The 24,937-nt window shown below is 47.5% G+C and overlaps 1 protein-coding gene across 5 annotated transcripts in view; it reads right to left on the reverse strand.

Annotated features, from left to right (window-relative positions):
* Nucleotides 1-24,937, reverse strand: part of DOCK6 (dedicator of cytokinesis 6) — a 98,960-nt gene that overhangs the window by 31,530 nt on the left and 42,493 nt on the right. For 3 of the 5 annotated variants that reach the window (XM_033173629.1, XM_033173628.1, XM_033173632.1), the window contains 16 exons: nucleotides 23,579-23,737; nucleotides 22,319-22,494; nucleotides 20,380-20,484; nucleotides 15,972-16,061; nucleotides 13,916-14,011; nucleotides 13,040-13,180; nucleotides 11,261-11,374; nucleotides 10,177-10,347; nucleotides 9,107-9,246; nucleotides 8,847-9,016; nucleotides 5,980-6,131; nucleotides 4,897-5,079; nucleotides 3,312-3,438; nucleotides 2,956-3,040; nucleotides 1,815-1,911; nucleotides 710-844 (listed from right to left, as the gene is read on the reverse strand). In XM_033173629.1, the coding sequence (XP_033029520.1) occupies nucleotides 710-844; nucleotides 1,815-1,911; nucleotides 2,956-3,040; nucleotides 3,312-3,438; nucleotides 4,897-5,079; nucleotides 5,980-6,131; nucleotides 8,847-9,016; nucleotides 9,107-9,246; nucleotides 10,177-10,347; nucleotides 11,261-11,374; nucleotides 13,040-13,180; nucleotides 13,916-14,011; nucleotides 15,972-16,061; nucleotides 20,380-20,484; nucleotides 22,319-22,494; nucleotides 23,579-23,737 (2,141 nt within the window). The remainder of the gene's footprint in view (nucleotides 1-709; nucleotides 845-1,814; nucleotides 1,912-2,955; nucleotides 3,041-3,311; nucleotides 3,439-4,896; nucleotides 5,080-5,979; nucleotides 6,132-8,846; nucleotides 9,017-9,106; nucleotides 9,247-10,176; nucleotides 10,348-11,260; nucleotides 11,375-13,039; nucleotides 13,181-13,915; nucleotides 14,012-15,971; nucleotides 16,062-20,379; nucleotides 20,485-22,318; nucleotides 22,495-23,578; nucleotides 23,738-24,937) is intronic. The other 2 variants (XM_033173630.1, XM_033173631.1) reach the window with 2 other exon arrangements.

The raw sequence follows: 24,937 nt of genomic DNA on the forward strand, positions 1-24,937 counted from the left end.
CAATAATCCACCTTGGCATGGAAACAGCTTATTTCTGGAAAAGCAACGAAGAGTTTGCTTTGGGACAGTGGGGAGATAGAATATGGCAACTGCTGGGTGAAATAGAATGGGATGCCTTTTCAGATGACTGGGGGCCATTTCTCTCATAAATCAACTCCAGTCTTGGGGAATCCAGGCCCCTGCTCCCACATGTGCAATTTTTGAAGACAATGTTGGCTTGGTTAATAAGTACAGGAGGCGTGAAACAGGTCTTACATCTGGACATCATGTATTTTGGAAACATGCATTGTGAAGTTGAAGGATTCCCATATATGCTCTGTAGTATTGAGGTTGGTATTTATATTCTGGTTTTATATTTGTGTTTATTTATTTGTTTGTACACACACACACACACAGTCTTAAGTAAGCAGACTCTGCTGTGGACAATCTCAGAAAAAGAGGGCACCCTGGAGAGCAAAATCCCATCAGCAGAGTTAAAGGTTGGAAAACATAAGCGGTGACAGACAGAAGCTAACAGCCTGAGGGATAAGCCGCTCTTGTTCCTGAAGTACCCAGAGGCTCCACTTAAAACCTGAGTTGGTAAGCTTGGATGCTGACAAGTCAACAGTCTCCCTGCACTGTCTTCTTAGGAGCAGAGCAAGATGCTTTGCAAAATCAGTTGGAATTCAGCTGCAACATTCATGAGATTTCCCAACCAAGCAGCACTCACCTTGCTGACTAGCGCCCTCTGGGTAGCAAAGCAGTGTTGCAGGAAGGCAGCACTGGGAGTGCAGCCCATTGTGTGCAGAAGCACCCTCAGCACCCCGCCGAGGACACTCTCCTTGGCTTCCGATAAGATCACAGTCTGTGGAGAGGAAACCGGGGAGGACAGGGAGGTAGAGAAAGCAAGAAAAAATGGGGAGAGGGAGAGAGGTGGGAAATTGTACTCAAATTAGGAACCCCTCCATCAAAGAATGTGCAGCCCCCATTTGTAACATGGTGAGGCTGCCACAATTGCTTTATCCAGGCCAGACTTCATCTTGCACCAAGAAGCCCATGGAAGTAGAAGAAGAAGAGGAGGAGTTTGGATTTGATATCCCGAGTCTCAAAATGGCTAACATTCTCCTTTCCCTTCCTCCCCCACAACAAACACTCTGTGAGGTGAGTGGGGCTGAGAGACTTCAAAGAAGTGTGACTAGCACAAGGTCACCCAGCAGCTGCATGTGGAGGAGCGGAGACGCGAACCCGGTTCACCAGATTACGAGTCTACCGCTCTTAATCACTACACCACACTGGGACATGAGTGGTCAAGGCAGAGATGTGACTATGTAAAATGAACAAGCAAAGCTTATCATCTGCATGCCTTAGGTGTTCCGCTGCCTCTGCTAAAGATGGTAAAGGACTAAGAGCTATGCTGGCCGCTGAATTCCAGCCCCTGGAATACCTAGGAGAGCCCAGCCCAGCGTAACCGCAACAGAGAGGATCAAAACAGCTATGAAAGAGCCAAGGACAAAGAAGATAGATGTGGCTCTCAATGCACTCCAAGGAAAACTGGAGACAACTTTTGTCCTCCAGCTCGCCAAACCAGACTCTACTTATGGAAGCCGGATGAGAAAAGTTGTCTCCAGCAGTTTTCATCAAGAAACTGAATTTTCCTTGTGGGTGTGGCTTGTGGATTGTGAGGGGGCAGGGAAGCTGCTACAATTCAAAAGTTACCACTACGCCACTGCAGAGCATAGATAAGAGATGCACTCTTCACCCTGGAAGAACAAATTAATCCTAGAGCCTTGCTCTGGTGGGTGGGTGCAAGACTCGAGTCTCCCATCAGATCCTACCTGCACAATGACTTCTAGGGTGTCCAGCACCACCATGTTGGCTTCTGTGGCCATATTCCCATCCACCAGAGCCTCATGTTCCATCTCTTCCTTGGATCTGAGCAAGGGACAAAAAAGGGCGTGGGTTTAAGACATTTAGAGTCACCAGATGCCAATCCTCGCTTGCATGGTTCTTTCTGTTTTCTGCTCACTGTGCTGCTCGTACGGGCCTGCGAAAGGTTGGAACTACACTAGGGACATGCAAAGCCAGTGTCATGTGGATTCCATGAAACAGGCAGCTGGTCCCTGCAACTAGCTCTTGCTGAAGATCAGGTGCAGCCCACCAAAATGAGAAAGGGGCCTGGAGCACCTTCTCCATAAGGGTGGGAAAGCTGGGATATAGGATGACAGCAAGCTAATGAGAAGGAACTTAAAGCACATCTCTGTATTGGACTCAGAATCTTTATCCCACACAGTCTTTTTCTCTATACGTTTTGCAACACAATCATGAAAACTAAAACTTGAGTTTATTTATTTTTTAATAAAATAATAATAATAATCTAGTAGATGCCCTGAATGCCATGTGACCATGGCTATGCGACAAACCAAACACACTAATTTATGATGAAGGTACTACAAAAAACACTCTCTCTCTCTCTCTCTCTCTCTCACACACACACACACACACACACACGAGAGTCACTGTGTGTTCAGGCCCAAGTATGGTTCCCGTTCATGGGTAACCGCCTGTACTGTGGGGACTGATCATGAGATGTAGCAAAGGCCTGTTCAATAGCTTACTGCTCACGGTTTGTCTGGAGGAGATAAACCACGAACCTGGATTTCAATGTTAATGCTATGCTAAAGAATGGCTTCATTTGTAACAGCAACAGGGCGGAGGGGGAGCAAAGCAGCCATCGTCTTCTATTATTATTATTATTATTATTATTATTATTATTATTATTATTATTATTATTCCTGAAGGTCTCAGGGGGGTTGACATAAAAAGATGACAGTATATAAAATAAAAATAAAAGGGATGCTCATTTGCACTAAGCCAAGATTTCGCTAAGCATTGTAAGTAAACCAGTCCAATGTGTGCATGTAAACAAGGTACTACTTCTCCCCCTGATCCCCCCCCCAGAGTTGCCCACAAACGCACTTGTCCACCTTGTCCGAATTCTGCCTCCAATGGGCAATATTCTTCCTCCAGCGAACATTTTCTTGGTTTCCAAATGGACTCCGCTCTGTGTAGGAAGGGGAGGAAGGGCATGAGTACCATGACAGATCAGAAAACTCCTCCCCGCCAAGCCTAGTTCCAGTCACCAAAAGCCAGTCCTGGATGTTTGAAAGACGCTTCAGCTAGAGTGAGCCTTCAAGGGAATGAACAGAGTTCCCTTCTGTTCACACAGATGGTACTCCAAATAGTTTATATCTGCTTATTTCAAGACCCGAAGCTTACTCGGGGACTACAGAAGCAAGCTCATGATCAACAGCCCCACCCTCTCTCATTCTCACCTCGGCTGCGTCGCACCATCTCCTGGCGTGCCCCAATAGTGCCCAGGATGGCTTCCTCCAGTCGTGCTTTCATGTCCAGAGACTTCTTGAAGGTCAGGCTGTTGATGCGCTCAAAGGCCTTCTTGCCCTGTAGATGGCAGTGAGTCTAAAAGTCCTCGCTAAGCAAGAGGGGGAGTTTGGCTGCAGGAGCAAAACCTGGCAGGCCCAGAACTCATAGAACGGGCAAGCAGTTGCTCACTGAAGAAAGTGGCCAAGTGCTAATTTCAACAGGCACTGAGAAGTGGGATGTGAAGCCCTTTCAGCTTTTACCACGGAGAATGCTGCTGGCTAGGGCCACATCAGCACCAAATACAAGAATTGGTAAGCTGCCACACTTCACCTCTGCCAAAGGGGTATTTTGGGACTCCAAATGCAAGGCTCCCCCCACTCCCCATTTTAGCTCATAGCCAACAACAACACTATACTGAACTGAACTGCACTACTGGACTTCACAATATCTTATAGCAGGGGTGGCCAACTTCCAAGAGACTGTGATCTACTCATAGAGTTAAAAACTGGCAGTGATCTACCCCCTTTTTGTGGGTTCAGGTCAACGTTGTTGAGCTTTTTTTTTTAGGAAGGAAAGCCCTGTTTTGGGGGGTTCACGTACAAGTTGTTGAGCTTCTTTAGGGAGGAGGGAAACGACATTGAGCTTGTGTCAGGAAGGAAAGCCCTGTTTTTGGTGGGTCGGGTCATTTTAGGGGTGGAGGGCAAAGATGTTGAGTTTTTTTAGGGGAGCCAAAGCTTTTTAGCTTCTTTGGGGGGAGCCACTGATCTACCAGTGATCTATCACAGACATCCAGTGATCTACCAGTAGATCACGATCTACCTGTTGGACATGCCTGTCTTATAGGAATGGTTTCACTATAAACTGTCAGTGGCTTCTTACATTTAACTTCCTGTTCAATCTCTACGTTAGAAAAATTCTTACACCAGGGGTAGGAAGAAGGTAGATCAGGATCTACTGGTCGACCTTTGTGTGGCATGAAGCAGATTGCCAAGGATTTATGCCCCCACAAGGTAACAACAACAACACGACTCTGCCTGCTGAAATGGATTGTGGTTGTGCTTGGATGGGTGTGAACCAGGGGGTGCATTTTGTATATGGAAGGACTGTGAACTTGACTCAGTTCTGGTACTCAGTACAAGTTCCTGGACTTAGAATTCTTTAACTGAAGTGAATGTCTTTTGCCTTAGGCTCCAGCAGATGAACTCTCAGGGTTCTATTAAACAACAGAGAGATCCTACAGCCTGAAGCCTGTCTGCTCTTGCCTTGAGACACCCAAAGTGTTGTAGAACCGCTGTTTTCTAAGGCTCTCTGTTGCAGTCAGAGGCTGCATTTCTCTTGCCTCTTGTCCACTCTTTGCTTGCCACGTTCCGTCAAAGACCGAATGCTTTGAGTTCTGCAACTACTAAGGAGTTTTTCTAGGTGAAGAGTCCAGCTAGCTAAAGGTGGGATTCCTGCATTCTGTCCCCCAAAGTCCTGGGATGGGGAGGAGGGAAGCAGGGGAGCCACACTTGGTTCTCTCAGCACCTGGACTCTAACCTTATACTCGAAGCAAGAGACACAGAGGTAGAGCAGGTCAAGGAGACGGTTCACATGCAAAGCAGAGAGGTCAGCAAGCCAGCGATGCAGCACAGCTCCATCCGCATTCTTCAGTACCCACAGGAGACACACCAGCAGGTTGCGACTTGATTCAGCCGACAGCATGCTATACTGGCGTGGCGGCTGCAAACAAGCAAGAGATGAGCTTGGCGCAGCTCTTGCGACTCACTTGACCCAGACACCCATCCCCCCCTCCCACTAAGCATGCCTAAATGGCACAGTGCATCGAGGAAGGCAGAGGCAGCAGTGGTGCCCTGCTGCTCTCTATTCATAATGGCCTCCTTTCCTCTGGTTTTGAGGAGCAATGTTTTGGGCCCACATTGCCTAATGATATCACTATATCAGAACAGGAAATGCAAGTAGTAGCTGAATGGAGTTTTAAAATTGGCTGCTTCGTGCAAGTCCTTGTAGTGTGTGTGTGTGTGTGTGTGTGTTTTATTAAAGGATTTTTCATAGTTACAAAAGAGGATGCCTTCACCCCAGTATGGCTCTCCTTTATTACATACACAGCCCAACAAGATAACAATATAAACCCCGCAACAGAATACAAATTGATAAGGCTAAACTGACCCAATAACCGCCGCCCTCACATAAACAAACAAAACTCACTGCAGTCAACGAATAGTTTTTGTATTGTTAAATCTCCTATTGTGTTTGAGATCAACCATGTTACAAATCTGAACACACGGAGACATTCCTGCTGAGGACGGAGACCTGCATGCTCCTGAGTTCATTCCGCAAGTTCCCAATAGACATGGCTCCTTGCCTAAATGGGAGGCTGTTGTCCAATACCAGGCATCATTATCACTGAGAATTCTGTCTCTAAAGCTGAGATAGGGAGCTTACGGTCTTACAGGTGATGTTAGATTCATCATCCCTGACCACAATGGGCTGAAGGGAGGGTGTTGGGAGTCCAACAGCATTTGGAGAGCTACACAAACCCTCATCCCCTTCTAATGTGCAAGTATTCCCCACCCAAGTTTCAGTTTCGTTCTCTAGCCCCAGAGGACAGTGTACACTCACCACTGATGGCATTTGGAAGATGGTGGACCGATGAGTGTGGGGCAAGGGAGAGCCAGCAATGGCCATGGCAACTGACTGGCTAATGGTGCTGCCATCCCCATCGCCGTCCTCAACCATCACGGAGGCCAGCCGCCCTCGCTGGCTGAGGTTCTCTGTAAAGTTGAATTAATTGCCCAATAAGGGCAGATAAGGGAAGAAAAGATAGCCCAGCCGCCACCGCCACCCAGTCAATAACTTTGGGTACTGGTATTCTGTTTTAAATATGTATTTAGAAGGAAAGCTAATTTGCACAAATGTTCCTTAATAAGGTTTTGACTCTCATTTTCCTCTTCCAAGACATCCCAAGCAGCTAAAATGAACAATAAAGGTAACGGAAGCTAAGCAACCCACCAAAGCTAATGTGATAGGGAAGCCACTTTTTTGTTTGGTTGATTTCACAGACTGATTTCGTTGAAGCAATTTCTGGCAAAAATCAGAGCCAAGGCCAGGCTAGGGCCATGAACCATCCCTGCAGGCAAGAACTTCTACAATGCTGACCACTCAAATGAAGAAAGGTCAGACTCCTAGCACTGTATACCTGGCCATTCCAGGGGCCTCAAGCTACCTGCAAATTATTGGGGTTAACAAAACACACTTCTTTCCCCTTACATAAGCTCTAGGGCAGGCTCTCTCAACCTAGTGCCTTCCAGATTTTGTTGGACTCCCACGGCCATCCTTGACCACTGGGCCAGGACAGCTGAGGAAGATGGGAGTTGTAGTCCAACAACCTCTCGAGATCCACAAATATGGAAGGCTGTTCCAGGACCTGAGGTCACAAAGTCCTGGGTAGCTTATCAAGTCAGTTCCAAGTGTCAGGCTGTGAGATTCCTTGCTTAGAGCTCTGGATTCTATTATAAGCACCAGACTTTAATCCCAGACTCTTCCTCTGGCTTTCTTTCCTTTTGTTCCTTTATAACTTCCTTGTTTTCCCTTTCATAAGCTTCTCTATACTATGTCACACACTCTAAAATCTGCATGACTTGAGACTTCCTTTGTGGCTCTGACTCTGCTTCAAATGTTGTACATTTCCCCAAAACAAATGAGAAACGACATGGGAAGCTATGACACATAACCAAGCCACAAATCACCACTCAAATTTTGGCTGTTTTCCAGGATTTCCTGAGCTGTGAGACTGAGATGTTTCTGAATATTCAAAGACTGGTTCTCTCGCCCTCTCCTTTTAATTGCCACTCTTAAGCTTACTTAAATTGCATTTGCTCAACTGACAGGCTTTAGATTTTTTTAATAATAATAATAATAATAATAATAATAATAATAATAATAATAATTTATTTGTACCCCACCCATCTGGCTGGGTTTTCCCAGCCACTCTGGGCTGCTTCCAACCAAGATTAAAAATACATTAAAATATCACATATTAAAAACTTCCCTAAACAGGGCTGCCTTCCGATGTTTTCTAAATGTCAGGTAGTTTTTCTCTCTGACATCTGGTGGGAGGGCATTCCACAGGGCGGGTGCCACTACCAAGAAGGCCCTCTGCCTGGTTCCCTGTAGCGTTGCTTCTCACAGTGAGGGAACCACCAGAAGGCCCTCGGCACTGGACCTCAGTGTCCGGGCAGAACGATGGGGGTGGAGATGCTCCTTCAGGTATACTGGACCGAGGCCATTTAGGGCTTTAAAGGTCAGCACCAACACTTTGAATTGTGCTCGGAAACGTACTGGGAGCCAATGTAGGCCTTTCAGGACCGGTTTTATATGGTCTCAGTGGCCGCCCCCAGTCACCAGTCTAGCTGCCGCATTCTGGATTAGTTGTAGTTTCCGGGTCACCTTCAAAGGTAGCCCCACGTAGAGCGCATTGCAGCAGTCCAAGAGGGAGATAATTAGAGCATGCACGACTTTGGCGAGACAGTTTGCTTTTGTATTGTTCAATAAGTGTGTGCTGAACTGATGATGGGGAAACTGGCTAAGGATGTTCTAGTTAGGAATTAAAGGAAAGAGTACAAAAGGAATTAGCTAGGAAAAAACAGAAGGCAAAGGAATATAAAATAATATTTGTTCTAGTCTTATAGCTGGGTGTCAAATCATAACACATTAAAAGGCATACAAATCCTTTGTATCCTGTTAATCGGAGAGCAGTTATTTCGTTGACTTTGATATTAGAAAGAATGAATGCAGCAAGTTGCTCAGAATTTATAATTTCAGAGCTAGACAGAAAGCTATTATGCTTTCATAAACTACAAATAGGAATCAAATGGCATCAGATGTAAGTGGAAATCTCTTTGATTGAATTTTCAGATACAAAGAGATCTCACCATTTGTACCTCTCATCAAGAGTGTGATTTTTTTTGGGGGGGGGGGGAGAAACCTTAGATAAGGAGACAGAACGAACAGTTTTAATGGCGGATGTGATAAGACCTAGCCAGAGAGATCCTCGGTAAAAACAATATAAAACAAAGGGCAAACCTGGTTTTAATAACAAAGCCAAAGTACTGACCCAATGCAAAATAGCAAAGCATTTTTTTAAAAGTCAGCTTGGTATGGCTTCACAGAATGACCACCATATCAAACCTCAGCTAGCAAAACTCATATGCTGGACAGCTGGATTCTCCTCCCTCGCCAGGGAGGGCAGCAGCTACAGTCAGTGAGTTTGACACAACTGGGATCGATGCCATGACCACCCAAGCCCTCTGGTCAACTGGCTCTATTCCAAGTATATGGAACAAAACTGAAGACAGCAGGCTTGCCGACAGCAAGGAAGGTTGGGGAGAGGCTGTCGTTTTTGAAAACCGGCTAGGAATGTGCACACGCTGGTACCTCCATCCATTATCATCCTCCTCCCTGCCCCCAGAAGGGCCTCCTGGCCTCACCTGTGAAGTCGTAGAGCTGGGGCAGGGCATCCATGACGATGCCAATCAGAGGCAAGTAGAGCTGAGCCACGTGCTCCCGCACCGAACGGTCCATGTAGCGAGGGTCCGAGTCGTGGCTGCACAGCAGGTTGTGAAGAGTGCTGATTGCCTTCTTGTGCAAGAAGAAGGCTCTGAGGCAAGGGAAGGGAAGAGAGCAGGGATGTCAGAAAGGGCTCTGGCTACAAGGGCATCAGGGAACCATCCCAAAGGAGCGCGCTTACCCCTCTGCGTCCGGCTCCAGGATGAGAGCCAGCTCCATCAGCACCAGCCCTGCCAGGAAGTGCTGCTGCCGAAAGGCCACCGACAGCTCAAACATGCTGGCCACTCGTTGGTCCTGTGTGTGGCTGGAGAAGGCTGAGCCCTGGGAAAGGGGGAAAAGCCCATGAGAAATCAAGCGGAGCCGACCCCAGCCAGCATGTCGTGAACGGTTCCTTTCCTTATCATTGCACAGAAAAGAACAGCGTCCAAGCTTCACATCTCAGATGCCATCATTTATTGGTAGCCTTTTGAATGAGCCAGTCTCTCTCAAATGTTGCTTTCGTGAACTACTTCTTTAAAAAGGAAAGGTTCCACAAGTGTTAACTACAAAAGGTGATATATAGCTCTGCAGGAGCAAGGGAAGCAGGGAGAGTAAAGGGGTAGGGAATTAATCCTCTGCAGTGTTTCATGATTTCCTAAGGGTGAAAATGCTGCCCCTTTCAGCCATGGCGGGCAGGAGACTGATCTCCCCAGGGAGAGAGTCAGCTCACATCCCCCGCCCTGTCACCTCTTGGTGTTCACTGACTGTCCTATCCATGGCAATGCTCCCAATTTCTTTTCTGTCCCTCCAATGCTCCCATTTGCCTTTTTTGATCATGGAGGTTTTGCAACATGCTGCACCCCATTGCTGCCTCTCGCTACCAGTAAAATCTTCCTGTCTCTTTCAAGTCTTTCCTGGAAGCCTAGTTCTTCGGCAAACCTTCTTTGACCCAGCGGTCATCACCCTAACACACACCCCTACCCCAATTCCCAGTGGTATCTGCTACCTGGCCACTTGCTTAAGGCAGCTCTAAAAGGGATCGGACTATTTCACAGAGAGAAGAGAGGGGCATCTATTAGCTGTTCAGGATAGCAGAGGCTGGGGGCAACAGGTCAGCTGCTGCCTTGGTGCCCAGCTGGTGAGCTTGCGGTGGCACCTGGCTCAGGGTTGGTCAAGGCAGGCTGGTGTGACCAGTTGGGAGTCATGCTCTGACTCTGATCCACCAAGAGCATCCTCTTCTCACGTTCCCTTCCCTTACGCTGGGCCGCTTACCTGGGAGGTTGCTGAAGAAACAGAGGGGGAGGGGGAAGCAGGTGGGGAGAGGCCGCTGCAGGGCAGGTTCAGAGTGACGTAGTGCTCATGGCTGCAGATGATGCGGATGAAGTCCATCCTCAGAGCAATGAGGGCATTGGGGTTCTGGGTGGTCAGAAGTCTGTTATTGATCTGGAGAGGAGGAAGGAAGGTAGCTGTTGTGGGGTTGGAAAGGTAAAAAAAGGTGAAGGACCCCTGGACGGTTAAGTCCAGTCAAAGGCAACTATGGGGTTGCGGTGCTCATCTCGCTGTCAGGCTGAGGGAGCCGGCGTTTGCCCACAGACAGCTTTCCAGCATGACTAAACCACTTCTGGTGCAACGGGACACCATCACGGAAACCAGATCGCACAGAACCGCCGTTTACCTTCCTGCCACAACAGTACCTATTTATCTACTTGCACTGGCATGCTTTCGAACTGCTAGGTTGGCAGGAGCTGGGACAAAGCAATGGGAGCTCACCCCGTCGCGGGGATTTGAACCGCCAATCTTCCGATCAGCAAGTCCAAGAGGCTCAGTGCTTTAGACCACAGCGCCACCCGCATCCCTTGTAGGCTTGGTACAGCATTGTGAACCCTCCAGCCTCTAGCAGAGGCCACCCACAGTCACCATCTCCTTCCCTAGTGTCCAGTCTAACATCAAAGCCCTAATTACAACCGACTGAGGGTTCAAGCTTTATCCAACTACTTATGTATTTATTTGCATTCATATCCCACTTTTCCTCCAAAGAGCTCTAGGTGGTATACATGCTCTTCTTCTTCTTTTCCATTTTATCTTCACAACAACCCTACAAAGTAGACCTGTGGCTGGCCCAAGGCCACCCTACAATCTTCATGGCTGAGCAGAGATTTGAACCCTGGTCTCTCAGGACCTAGTCCAACACTCCAACTCCTACACCACACTGGATCTGAGTTCTGCCTGTACAGAAGGTTTTCCGCAGCCACCTATCTAATTAAAACTCTTGCCCTCTCTCCTAGCTACTGTGCCCTCTTCCAAGAGGTACAATTAGCAGCCTGGGAAAAGAGAACCACCGGGTTCCTCTTGGTACCTGCTTGTAGTAAGAACGCAGGAGGTTGAAGACAAAGCCGCGATCCATGAAGGTTAGTAGGTCATTGAGGAAAAAGGCCAGGCTGCTGTTGAGACGTTCCACCAGCTCAATATCCTATGGAAGAAGCACAGAAGTATATGAGGTGGCAATTGAAGGGGCTTCCGTGGGGCTCTGGCAGCCCCGAATGCAGAGTCAGAGAGTGAGCAAGTGGGAGAGGGGATTAAGACCAAGTGAGCGAGTGCAAACTGCTAGCACAGAAACAAAATGGGGCAGACATCTCACAGAATTCCCACACATTTCAATGAGGTTCGCACAGAAGTTCTCACCAGATTATACAGGTACACAACGGTTTCCACTTAGCTCCAGTTGTGAATTTTAAAGGGAGATCAAGAACAACTAGCCACCTTTGAATTTTTTTGTGGTGTTATATAATCACATAAACCATTAATTTTTTTAAACCCACTTTTAAAAATTGGAGTTTGCCGGAGAGGGGTTGGGGGGTGTTAATACAGCTTAAGTCACTCAAATGTAATATATATGCATGAATGCATGCACATTTATAAAGAAGGTGGATAAGACTTGCTGCATGTATCTACCTATATCATTAAGGGGTGCTGTATCCCCACCATTAAGGTTTTAATCTAGCAAGGATACTATTTTATACAGATACCGTATTTTTTGCTCCATAAGACACACTTTTTTCCTCCTAAAAAGTAAGGGGAAATATCTGTGCGTCTTATGGAGTGATTGGTGGTCCCTGGAGCTGAATTGCCCAGGGGCCAAAAGAAGATCGTGCTTTTTATTTTACAAAGAGAAAAGGGGGTGTTGAAACGACCCCACTCAGCAGCTGATCAGCAAGAGATCGGGAGAGAGAGATAAGAGTCCCCGGCTCCCTTTCAGCCCCGCCCCCTTGCCCAGGCCTCCATTGTTGAATGTGCTGCAGAGGGAGGTTGTTTGTTTCCCCAGCAACATGTGACTGGCTGATTAGATTATCTGTCTGGAAACTGTAGAAAAGGCTCCCTTTCCTTTAGAAGCTGTAGAAATGTGAGTTGAACCCCATTAAAACGGGGCTTTTCCTCTTTGCTTTTCCCCCTTTGCAAAAGAAGCTTTGCTTTTCCCCCTTTGCAAAAAAGCTGCACAAATCTGAGCTGATCCTAAAAAAACAGGGCTTTTCCCTTTGCAAAAAAAGATGCAAAACTTTGAGCTGATCCTCAAAAAAACAGGGCTTTTCCCTTTGCAAACAAACCTGCACAAATTTGAGCTGATCCTCAAAAAAAACAGGGCTTTTATAGGAGGAAAACCAGAAAAATATTTTTTTCTTGTTTCCTTCTCTAAAAACAAGGTGCGCCCTATGGTCTGGTAAGCCCTATGGAGTGAAAAATACGATAGTCTGTTTTTGTTGTTTTTTCAAAATTACATTTGACATGAAAAGTGTGTCACAACAATATATTCTAGGGCATTCAGTGCAGGAAATTCCATATCCATTATGGTTTTCTTTTGTCACTTGAGAGATCCTAGGAGTTATATGAAAATATAAAGCTTGGGTTTTATTTATTTACACCTGTAGTTTAGGAGGAAGAATACGGGAAAGTAGAGAAATCTGTACCTTGTTGCTCCCAATGTTGCACTTCTTAAAACAGTTTGTGCTCTAACGCAGGCCAAGGTTTAAAACATGCAAACATGAATTAAGTCGCTTGGCGTGTTTGTGGAGTGGTGTGGATAGGAAACTCTGAAGGAATGGACGGAGAGGCAGGCAAGCAAAAGAAACCTTGCACAAACCTTCTGGCAACGGCTAGCGATTTCGGCACTGACGGTGCACACTAGCGCTGAGATGTCATCAACGAAACGGCCAGGGAAACGCAGCTTGCGAGGTGCCTCCAGCTTGTCACACAAGAACAGATGGTGTGCCATGCTCTTCACCTAAGAAGAGGATCATGGGAATTTCATCCTCCTGGATCAGCAGCCACTCCCCCCAATTATTCCAACCCCCTTGGGAATTCCAATTTAGACTGAGCCGACCTGTACGGCTGACCATGGTTGGGCAAATCCTCTCTTAGAACAGTGCACTCCACTTGGGACTATCTGCACATGAACTGCTGAAAATCAGTTATGCTGCTTAAACTACTGCGCAAAAGCGGCCAGCCTGACTGAAAAGAGGTTAAATATCCTAAAAAATCTCAGAAGTCTGCCACTGGGATTATCACAGAGCGACTGAGCCACTCATACTTCTGTTCCAAATACAAAATGATTAAATTTTTACCTAGGTGTGGTGCTTTCAACAGAGCGCCCTGTAGAACTGAACATCAGTTCTTTTCATTGCTTAATACTTTAGGGAAGGTGGTTGTCCCCCCCCCCCAAAGGCCGATTTTGGACTACAGCTCCCATCATCCCTAGCTAGCAAGGCCAGTGGTCAGGGATGATGGGAGTTGTAGGCCAAAAACAGCTGGAGGCCCAAGGTTGGGGAACACTGCCTTGAGGGACAACTCAGTTCTCTCATACTTTCTGTGGTGACACTGTGCAGAGCAGAAACTTGGAAACTGGACAGCGAAGGGACAGTCTACATAAGGCAACACATAAAGCCAGCAACTAGATCATGGGTGCTCCTGGCCAGAAGGCCAATGATTCGTTTAGGGAGATCAGCAGCAAGGGACTTACCATCAACTGGAAGAAGAACCAGGCTTGATGCAAGGCAGCTTCCCGCACGGAGCTGGTGCTCACCACCCACTGCAGGGCCAGTTCTTCATGAAGCAGCTATAATGAGAGTTACAAGGAGAGTAAACATTCAGCATGCCCCGTGTAGAAATTCAGGTCAGCCATTGCAGGGTTGAGTACAGAGTCACAGGCTGGTGCTTTTGGAGCTACCAGCTGCTTTCAAACCAGGGAAAGAGAGAGAGGGAGTAAAAATACACCCCCTCATCTGTACACCCTATTCTTCAACTCAGAATCGGTTTGATTGCCTGTCCAAAAAAAAAAAAAAAAAAGTCACGGATCTTCAGAAGCTGCTGTTAGGTTAGAAAAACAATGGCTGACAAAGACTAGGAAATGGGCCAGGTTTTGGAATACAGGCCTAGTCGGAAGCACCACAGATCCCTAATGAGATTTCTGGGGAGTCATTCGTTCCCCAGTTGATCTACACAGACAGATGCTTCTTGGTGTAACTGACACCCACCCAACACATCTGAGTCAGTGACCAAGGAGTCAGAAGCCTTGTAGAATACATGCTATAAACACAGCCATTTAGCGACTGGTTGTTTTGTTCACTCCAGGCTTCCTGCATGCAGAATGGGAAGGAGGGGGGCACACACAAAACTGCTCTCACATCTAAACAGAATTATCAGCATCCAATTTTCCTTTGTAATTCTCAAAGCACTATTATCTGGATACAACAGCACAGTCTGGACTCCGGACCAACCTGCATTCAGAACATGGCAGCCCAGACCCACTTCCTTCCTCTTGATTAGGTTGGGGATTTTTTTTAAAAAAAATCCATATAATGTTAAATATGTTATCAGCGAAGTAACAAAAGCTGAAGTAGCCAAGAGTCTCAAGTTGTCCTCCCTCCCACTGAGCTCCAGCCAGGAGCAGCTCCCATCTAGGACTGCCTAAAAGCAAGAAGCAAGTCTGCATGGTTATTCCTGGCAGACACGTTGAATGGCTCCCATAGACATGGGAGGAAGGTCCGGGTGAGTTGTGTATTATGAATGGAAGACTCAGAGCAGCAGCACTGCGAGAAAAAGCCAAAAAGTACCATTGATGGCAAATAACACCAAAGGAAAGAAAGTAGAAATTGGAAGTATGAGAGCAAGAGGAATAGCATTTAGAGGAGGGTGGGATTTTTATCATGACTAAATTGGTTTGGTCCCCAAAATCAGCAGGGCCTGAATTTCTTCAAGGCAGAAACCAACCACAGTTACAGGTGAAACTCAAAAAATTAGAATATCGTGGAAAAGTCCATTTATGTAAGCAATTGTTTTCATTAGCTACTGGAGTTTAATATATGAGATAGACTCATGACATGCAAAGCGAGATATGCCAAGCCTTTGCTTGTTATAATTGTGATGATTATGGTGCACTGCTGGTGAAAACCCCAAAGTTGAGATTGTAAATTTGGGGTTCTCATCAGCTGTATGCCATAATCATCACAATTATAACAAATAAAGGCTTAGCATATCTCGCTTTGCATGTCATGAGTCTATCTCATATATTAGTTTCACCCTTTAAATTGAATTACTGAAAGAAATGAACCTTTCCACGATATTCTAATTTTTCGAGTTTCACCTGTACATGATCTCCACCCAAAGGGCTTACCCAAGGCAATGCCACATCGTAGAGCTGCCTGCACTTGCGTTGCCTATTCAGAGCACATAACATTGTTACACATTCACAACAACCAGTGTCACTTGCTTCTGAACCAAATACTTATACCCAGTGCTTTTTTTCTGGGGGGGACGCATACCCCTAAACATTTTGTGAATCTAAGTTTGGCCTCACTGAGGGGCTGTATTTCAATATGAGTAGGAAAATCAGAGTACCCCTAAACATTTTTTATGGGGGGAAAGCACTGCTTATACTAGATGGATTCGATGCATGTCTACTTGGAAGGAAGTTCCACTTAAATCCATGCAACTTACTCCCAAGGGTGCATAGGATCCTAGTCTTAAGTTTGTCTTCCAATGCGACATTTCTGGGGTGCTTCCCAGTCTCTCTCTACCTTTTTGGTTGTTGATCTCATCGGGGTTGCCGGAGGAAAAGTGGAGCTCTCAAGATAGGAGGAGATACGATTAGGTGCTCGCTCCGCAGCCTGTGAGATGAGCAGAAGCAAGAGAGAAAAGAAGAGGACACAGTGGTGGTGAAGAGGTATTACTCAGGATGGAAGGAGGAGCGAGGTGGTGGTTTGCAGGAAAAGTGCCCGGCTTCCTTACTGAGAAGAAGGAGTTCAGAAGTTGAAAGCAAGCCACACTTTGGAAGGAAGCAGGAGTCACCAAACTTGGATTTGCAAGGTCACCAAACTCAGGGCTGCTCAAACTAGATCAGATAGGCCAAACCAATGCTTATATGCAACTCAGTTAACAAACAGGACTACACCCACACACAAGGGGGGAGCATGTTCAAGAAGAGTAAAAAACATCAAGTGTAATCAACCTGTTGCCCTGGCAGGATGAGTACTTGTTGCACACAGGAAGAGCAGGAGAGTCCGCGAGGTGCTTTTAGGTAAAGATCCAGGCCTCCACTCCTGCCTGCCTCTCTAGTGGTGCACTGCTGTCCAGTTCAGTAGATCAGAAGGCAAAATTACAGCCTCCCTTTCCCTTTCCATGGAGGCGCAGGTTACGGCAACAGCTAAGGCGACATGCTTCCATCTTCGCCGCATTAAGCAGTTGGTCCCTTACCTCTCCCGCCCCAATCTGGCCACAGTGATCCATGCAATGGTCACCTCCAGGCTTGACTACTGTAATTCGCTCTATGCGGGGCTGCCCTTGAAACTGTCTCAGAAACTCCAGCGGGTGCAGAATGCTGCAGCGAGGCTCCTCACGGGGTCCCTGCCATGGGAGCATATTCACCCAGTGCTTTACCAGCTGCACTGGCTCCCGGTGGAGAATAGGGTCAGGTTCAAGGTGCTGGTTTTGACCTTTAAAGCCCTTTGTGGCCTAGGGCCCTTGTATTTACGGGACCGCCTCTCCTGGTATGCCCTGCAGAGGACCTTAATGTCCATGAATAACCATAGTTTAGAGGTCCCGGGCCCTAAGGAAGTCAGACTGTCCTCCACCAGGGCCAAGGCCTTTTCAGTGATCGCTCTGACCTGGTGGAATGCTCTGTCCCATGAGACTAGGGCCCAACAGGACTTAACCTCCTTCCGCCGGGCCTGTAAGACAGAGCTATTCCACCTGGCCTTTAATTTGAACTCAGCTTGATCTTTTATTTCCCTTCTCTCCCCCCTCCCCTTTTTAATGAAGATTACCCGCTCTGGGACCCCACAGCTAATTCTCCCCTGGCCTCCTTGCTGGCCCAAGTAGGACTAATTTAGCCAGCTAGCCCTGGTGACTATACAATGTTTATTGGCTGGATTTCCCCCAAATTGATTTTTGAACTTTGAATTTTATTGTTATTCATGTTTTCATACTGTGTTTTATGCTGCTTTTATGTTGTATCACAATTAAGTGTTTTAAAATTTGTTGTTAGCCGCCCTGAGCCCGGGTTTCTCAACCGGGAAGGGCGGGGTATAAATAAAAAAATATTATTATTATTAAAGGTATGGAGAGCATTTGCTTTTAGCCACAGGATGCACTCTCATAATGGCAGCTATTTTTTAAAGCATGTGTAACTATCAGCAGTTACCGTGTTTCTCCAAAAATAAGACACTGTCTTATATTTATTTTACTTAAGAAAATAAGCCTATGGCTTATTTTCGGGGGTGTCTTATTTTTTTATTAAGCACGGTATAGTGCTGGGCACCTGCCTCCTCCTGCAGCGGCCGGCGTTGCTGTTGCTTGGTCCAGCTGTCTCGGGGCACGCGGCCCTGCTTGGCGCCGACCCGGCAGGCCACCTCCTCTTCCTGCTGGCTCCCGGAGGCTCGGGGCGGTGGGCGCCGACCTGGCAAGCCTCCTCCTCTTCCTGCTGCGGCTTGGCGCCTGGAACTGGCTGCTGCTGCTGCTGCTGCTGAAGTACTGACAAAGTGCCCAGCAGCGCCACACGGAGCACCCCGAGCCGCGGCAGGAGGAAGAGGGAGGAGGTGGCTTGCCGGGTCAGCGCCCAGCAGCGCCACACAGAGCGCCCCGAGTCGCAGCAGCAGGAGGAGGAGGCTTGCCAGGTCGGCTTCCAGCAGCGCTGCGCTGAGCACCCCGGGCCTCTGGAAGCCAACAGGAGGAGGAGGCGGCTCTTGCTGGGTCCCGCTGGCTCGTGGCTCCAGGCGGCGCGCGCTGCGGCTCTTGCTGGGTTGCTGGGCGTTTTGACGGGGCTGCACCAGCAGCAACATCCGGGTCTGGGTGCCAACCCGACAGGCCTCTTCCTCTTCTTTGGCGCCCTCTAGAACTGCCCCCAGCACTACGGCTTATTTTTGGGGTATGTCTTATATTTTGTGAATGCTTGAAAATCCTGCCATGGCTTATTTTATAGGCACGTCTTATTTTATGAGAAACAGGGTAGGAGAGACCGGTACCTGCAGTCCACAAAGCTGCCATTAGATGGCACTGTTGCCAAGTGAAACTTTGATAAGGAAAATACCTAAAAACACCCTGTACTGAGAATGCTACATAAAATCACATTATGGTTTCTTCCCAACAATATTCACTGTCCACCAAGGGTAGGGTAGTATAGGATAGGATAGGATAGGATAGGAGTGGGGGGATGCATCTTTCCCATGTAACAGGAGTGTCCAACATCCAGCACACAATAACAGTTTCACAGAGAAGCATAATACCGGCCATATGTTTGCTGCACATGGTGGAGGAAGCAGCTGTGCAAGCCAAGAAACTGCCTAATTTCATTGTGCAGAAGGACTTTGGAAGGGGGGTATTATATGGATGCAGAGAGAACCTCGGAAACCTTGAAACTCACATATACTTAGGCAGCAAGTTCAAAAAGGCCAGGGAGCAAATAATCCACGCTGCTGTTTTCTTAAAACAAAAAAACACTTAAAAAAATTCTATATCACATTTTTGCTTCTGTTTTTCTTCAGGGATCTCCAGGCAGCTTACATGGGGTTAACTCCATTCTCATGCATCATCCTGTGGCATGTTGGGTTGTGAGGTAGAGACTTGTCCAAGGATATCCTGCCAACTTTATAATTGCTGACGTGTTTTTTTTAAACTGAATCCCCTTAGCCCAACTTCCACAATCTCTGCACTGCACCACAACGGTGCCTCCCACCCTCCCTTCCCCACCGTTCTTTGAAGTGTGGCCCCTGGCAAGCAGCAGTTCCTGCGTCAACAGTTTAGTCGCTGCTCTGGCCCAAATCAGACCTGCAAACCAAGCCAGATGCTCCTCTGCCTGCGTGATCCACCTGCTGTCTTTCCCTGCTCCCTCTGCCTTCCAGGCAGGGTTACCAAATGTGAAGTGCAAAGGGTCCTGCCAACTGTGATCCATCGTGGAAGGGAAACCGAAGCCTGAAGAGAATGCAGGTGGCGTTTCTAAAACAATCCACAAAGGAGATTTCACTACAGCCCTGCCTGGGAAGAAGCAGAGGTGCTGCCCAGTCTCCTGACTGCACCCTGGGTGTCAGACAGCATTATGTCTGCGCTGCTTTCAAAGGCTCTTCCGAACTGCTTTCAGCGAGCACAAAAGGGGGAGTTGAGTGAGGAAAATAAATAAAACCTCGCACAGACCTTTGCAAACAAACCTCTCTCCTGACATTACCAAACCTCAGATAACGGAAGGCTACCAATATCAAAACTGTGCTTCCCGGGTCAGGCAGTACGACTTTCATTGTACCACCTCATAACGCTGAGACTACGCCTTTAAAACCTAATGCTGCCTTGGGCTCCTTTGGGAGGAAGGGTGGAATAGAAACAGAATAAATGACATTTGATATTAATAACGATCAGCGCTTTTGGGTAGGAAATGAGGTGCCAGTGCCCCTATCTGGGTGTCGTGGGTGCCAGCACAAAATGGCTGCCATGGGGAACAAGAGAGAGAGAGAGAGAAAGAGAGCTGGAGGTGAGCTCTGTCACAAAAGGCATGAATAATAATACAGTCAAACCTTGGTTGTCGAACGTAGCCCGTTCAGCTTCCAAAATGTTTGACAACTGAGGCGCGGCTTCCAACTGTCTGCAAGAGCTTCCTGCACTCAATCGGAAGCCGCGTCGGATGTTCAACTTCTGAAAAACATTCAAAAACCGGAGCACTTACTTCCGGGTTTTTGGCGTTCGGGAGCTGAAACGTTACAAAACGGGGGTGTTCGGGAGCCGAGGTTTCTTTCATTTTTTTATGGAAAAAAAAAGTCCCCTGATGCCTGTTGTGGTGCTCAACAACCCCCCCCCCCCCAAAAAAAAAACTCGAGCCTTCTGGGAAAACATTACTCTTTACCTCAACGCAGGCATTAATGGCAGGCACACTCTGGCGAGCAAGTCAAGGAGCGGAGCAAAGGGTAGGAGCACCGGGGGAGGGGAGGGGAAAGGCAAAGGCACCTGCTTCAGATCCATGCTGGAGTTCGGATGATTCCTACGAAGCACAGACTTTGGGCCTCCGGGGGCATATGCTGAGTTGACCCAGGAGTGAGAGCGGTCAATCCCCTAGGTAGCGTGCAAGAGAAGAGCAGGAAAGGAAAAGCAATCACAACCAAGAAACCAAGGGTAAAGAACCACAACCATTGCTGCTGCGATCGCAGAGGAGGAGGAGGAGGAGGAGCCTTAGCTAAACCAGGGCCTGCAATTTCCACGCAAGTCACCAAAAGGAACGCACACAAAGCATCATAATGCATTAGAAGCCCAGGTTTTCCACTGCCACAAAGTCCATTGACTTGGGGAGCTGTGGTCACAGAATGCACTTGAGTGGGGTACCAGTTTGTAGGGAAGACAAGGAAGCAGAGCAAATAATAGGGGAGGACATGGCATGAATCACCTGTAAGGGTCTATACCCGGGGTTCCCAACGTGGGGCACACGCCCCACAGGGGGGCAATTTGATTTTAAGTGGGGCAATTCGAAAATGAGTTATTAACAGTGATTTTTTTTGCATTTCTTATGATTCTAGGGGCCCTCATATACAGTATATAAATATATATTGTGACATACACATTTTTAAAATTAAAATAAAATTATATGTCTGTCAGGGGGGCATCAGGATTTTAGAGATGCTTAGGTGGGGCATGGCCAAAAAAAGGTTGAGAACCACTGGTCTATACTGTCTCCCACTCGGCTTCCCTCCAATTATGATCAGCAGGCGTGCGTGTGGAGGGGGTGATTCTGATCAGAACGACAGCAGAAGCAAAGGGCTAAAGACCGCCACTCACCCAGCCTCATGCCATGGTCCCGATCCGGTTTGACCTCCTCACTCCCGCACTGGCTGTACTTTCCTTTGTAAAAATCTTGCATACCAGGGCTAACCAAGTAACAAAACACCACACATAATCTGTCCCTTGAAGAAACTTAATGGCAGTGATCCCCCTCCAACGTTTCAAAACAGCGAAAGTATTATTTCCGGCAATTGTTTTTCAAAACAAAGAATTAGGATTAGTGGCAGGGTGGTACAAGTTGGTGCTGGGCCCAGGAGGGTGGCACTTGGTGCGCTCACTGCTGCAACGACTACTGGGGTCCTATTTATGTGATTATTAAAATGCCAGATGTATACAGATAGTTTTTGACCAGTGGGAAACCTCTGGCCTACAGAGATAATTAGGCCCATCCAGGCCTCCCCACTTGGCCCACGAGGCTGTTTCGGTCAAAACGCCTTCACCTGCCCTACATCTCATATCACCTCCACCTGAAGTCATAAACGACATCTGGCGTGAGGCAGACAAAGATGGGGTTTGCAAGCAACCACAAAGTCCTGTGCCTGCAAACCACCTTTAATTACTGGGGCTTGCAAATAAACATGCCTTTGCCTGCGTGGTTTGATTTCAAACCATGTAAACAAAGAAAAGGGGGGGGGTCACTTGACATCATTGTGCCATCCAGTGACTGACACATAAGCTGCCCCACCCCTCTATCAAACCTGGTCCATGGAGGGGGGGGGGAGATAAGGCTCTGATCCAAGGGATGAATCCAGCTTCACGTCCTTGAGGTATATGATGCTCTCAGACAACTTTGGAAGTCCCTCCCTGGAGAAGCTAGACTGGCTTCCTCCTTGTCCTTCTCCCAACAGGTAAAGACTTTCTTATTTCAAGAGGCTTTGGGGAACTGACTGCATTGATTGGCAGTTCTGTGGTGTTTTTATTGAAATTCTCTGTATAATTTTAACTGATCTTTTATACCTATATATAGTTTTAATTCTATAATGATTGGGCTTTTTCTTCTTCTATGCTTTTAGCTTTTCCTATTCTATCTGTAAGCCACCTTGAGCCCCCATCGGGGAAAAGCTTAAGTATAAATAAATTAACAACAACAAGAACCGTCAGCAGCGGTGCTTACCTTGCTGCCAACAATCTTCTGAACCTCTTCATCTGGGGAGTTTGGTGTGGTGGTCAGGTCAGGGTTGCTGTTGCTGATGCTTTTGGAGCGAGAGAGATTAAGGCTGACAGGGCGCCCAGTTGTGCGGGACAAGGTGGCGTACTGGATGGGGCCACTGTGGGGTGGCATTCCAGTCTCTGTAAAACACAAACACACACACAAGCCACTAGGTTAAGTCAAAGGACAGATGGGCACATTGGGGTGGAAAGAATGCCCACTGCTACTGAGAGACAACACCTCCAGGAGTCACAAAGAAGCCATCACTTCCCACAGCCACAGAAAAGACGTCCCCGTGCCGCGCTGAGGTAAACCAGGCGCAGTGTTTGATTGGCAGAGCTGCCGCTGCTCGGCCTCTTCCTCCCGCCGCTGCTGCTGCCCTGGTGCTCCTGTGAGCCAGAGAGCGGAGCGGATGAGCTCGCTCTGCCTACCCATGAGAAGCAGCAGCAGCAGCGGTGGTGGTGGTGGTGGTAGTGGTGGCAGCAGCAGCCCCTGGGAAGGTAAGCACAGCGGCTGCTGGGGCTGGGGAGTGGGGAGGACCACTTGCCCCCCTCACCTCTTCTTCCACCCACCCCCCTGTGCCACTTCTCAGGCCTGCCACAAGGTCTGAGGGACAGTGGACCGGCCTGCTGCTAAAAAAAATTGCCGACCCCTGCACTAAGCACATCCGCCTGAGCTTCTCGTGTTCCATTTTGGGCTATGCACTCTGTCCCGAAAAGCTACTAGTCTACTGCTATGACTCATCCGCTTCAACTGGCCTTAAATTATTCAGAAGTCCCATCTGTCCCATGTATGACCTTTCCTGGCAGGAAACTCATGGAGCCAAGTTAGGCACCTCCCTGAACATGCCCATCTATCCCTCAGGGGCAGGCAACCTGCTGACTAATTTCATGGGGGTAGGGGGATGAGGAGGAGAAGTGGAAGGAAAGAGATGGTAGAAGTGGAAGGAAAGAGAAGGAAGGAGCGCTGCTGATTTTTGCCTCTCGACTCCAACACTGCAAACATCTCACAGTGTCCGCTGGGTACCGATCAAATCAGGCAGCTGTTTTCCTTGATACAGAAACGCACTGCTATCAACACAAGGAGCTGGGCGTCTCTCATAACTCTGGAGCGCCTGGGTTGCAGACCAGGGAAAATGGCACCCAGGGCAACATGAATGACAGCCAGGCACTTGCTCCTACCCACCCCACCTGTGCACATGGAACTCAACACTCCATGCTATACCTGGTAGGCCTGGCTCTGCCACTGGCAGACGGAAAACGTAGAAGATGTAGGAGGCCAGCAGATGGTTGTGGCCATGCTGGTCCTGGCTGCTGTCAAGGTTCTTGTGGATCTGGTTCACCATCACAGCAATGGCTTCAAAGGCAGCACGGCCCAGGTTCACTGAGAAAATGGGGAGATGTGCGGACTTGTGTTAATGACCAAAAAGTGGCTCACAACACCAAACACTGGAACAGAATGGGCAAGCAAAGGTTAGGTGGTTTTCAGCTGCTTGATCTTGGGAATTCATAGCATGTTAGGGCGTGCATAAATTTGGAAAAAGGAGCAAATGCGGGCTTTTTTACTGAACAGTTTGCAAGGTCTACCACTTGTAGTTCTTCCTCCCTGTCTCTAGCTCCTCAAACAACAAATGCTGAAAACTAAAAACCAGAAGAAAACACTTCCCTACGTTTAACCTGGGGAGAAGGTTGACTTTGTGCCAAAAATGTAGTGAACGTGTTTCCAAGAAAACAATGTATGCCTTCAGAAATCCTTACATACAAAGATGCAGCTGTAGCTAGAATTGGGCACAGAAGAATACAGATACAAATGGGACTTTGGTCTTCTTTATTGCTGCATGCTGTACTTTAGAAGGAGAAGAAAGGCACATCGTAAATCTTTCTTGCTCACTGCTTCCAGCACCTGCTTTAAAGCATGATGTGGGGTGGGATGGGAAACACCAGGAAGGGTTCTTGACCCTGAAAGAAAAGACCTCTCCCCTTCCCATGAGTCCTCAGTTTTTGGCAGAGGACTTGGGTGAGGGGGAAACAACAAAACGCATTGTCCCCAGCAAAAGGCAGATCTTTCAGAGAAGTGAATTTAATTGTGACAGCAACACTGGCAATCACATAAATGGAGAAGTAATAAACAATTGTCAGTAGATGAATGGTTAAAACAACTGATACTGAAATGCCCCAAACTTAACAGCCCTCCAATTTCATATTAAGAAAGGAGTTTTATTCAAAAGTAGTCTCTTTTTTCCTGGGGAACCCCACCCAAATTTAACCAAATGAATGGTGTGTTCTTATATTTATGACTTGTTTTATGTGTATTTCTTTTTCATTCGACTCTTCCCAACCTGCGAGCTGACCCATTTTAACACACATCCTTCTACAGGTGAAACTCAAAAAATTAGAATATTGTGGAAAGGTTCATTTCTTTCAGTAATTCAACTTAAAAGGTGAAACTAATATATGAGATAGACTCATGACATGCAAAGCGAGATATGTCAAGCCTTTATTTGTTATAATTGTGGTGATTGTGGCGTACAGCTGATGAGAACCCCAAATTCACAATTTCAACTTTGGGGTTTTCATCAGCTGC

The sequence above is a fragment of the Lacerta agilis genome, chromosome 16 (assembly GCF_009819535.1).
Source record: "Lacerta agilis isolate rLacAgi1 chromosome 16, rLacAgi1.pri, whole genome shotgun sequence".
Classification (NCBI taxonomy): Eukaryota; Metazoa; Chordata; class Lepidosauria; order Squamata; family Lacertidae; genus Lacerta; species Lacerta agilis.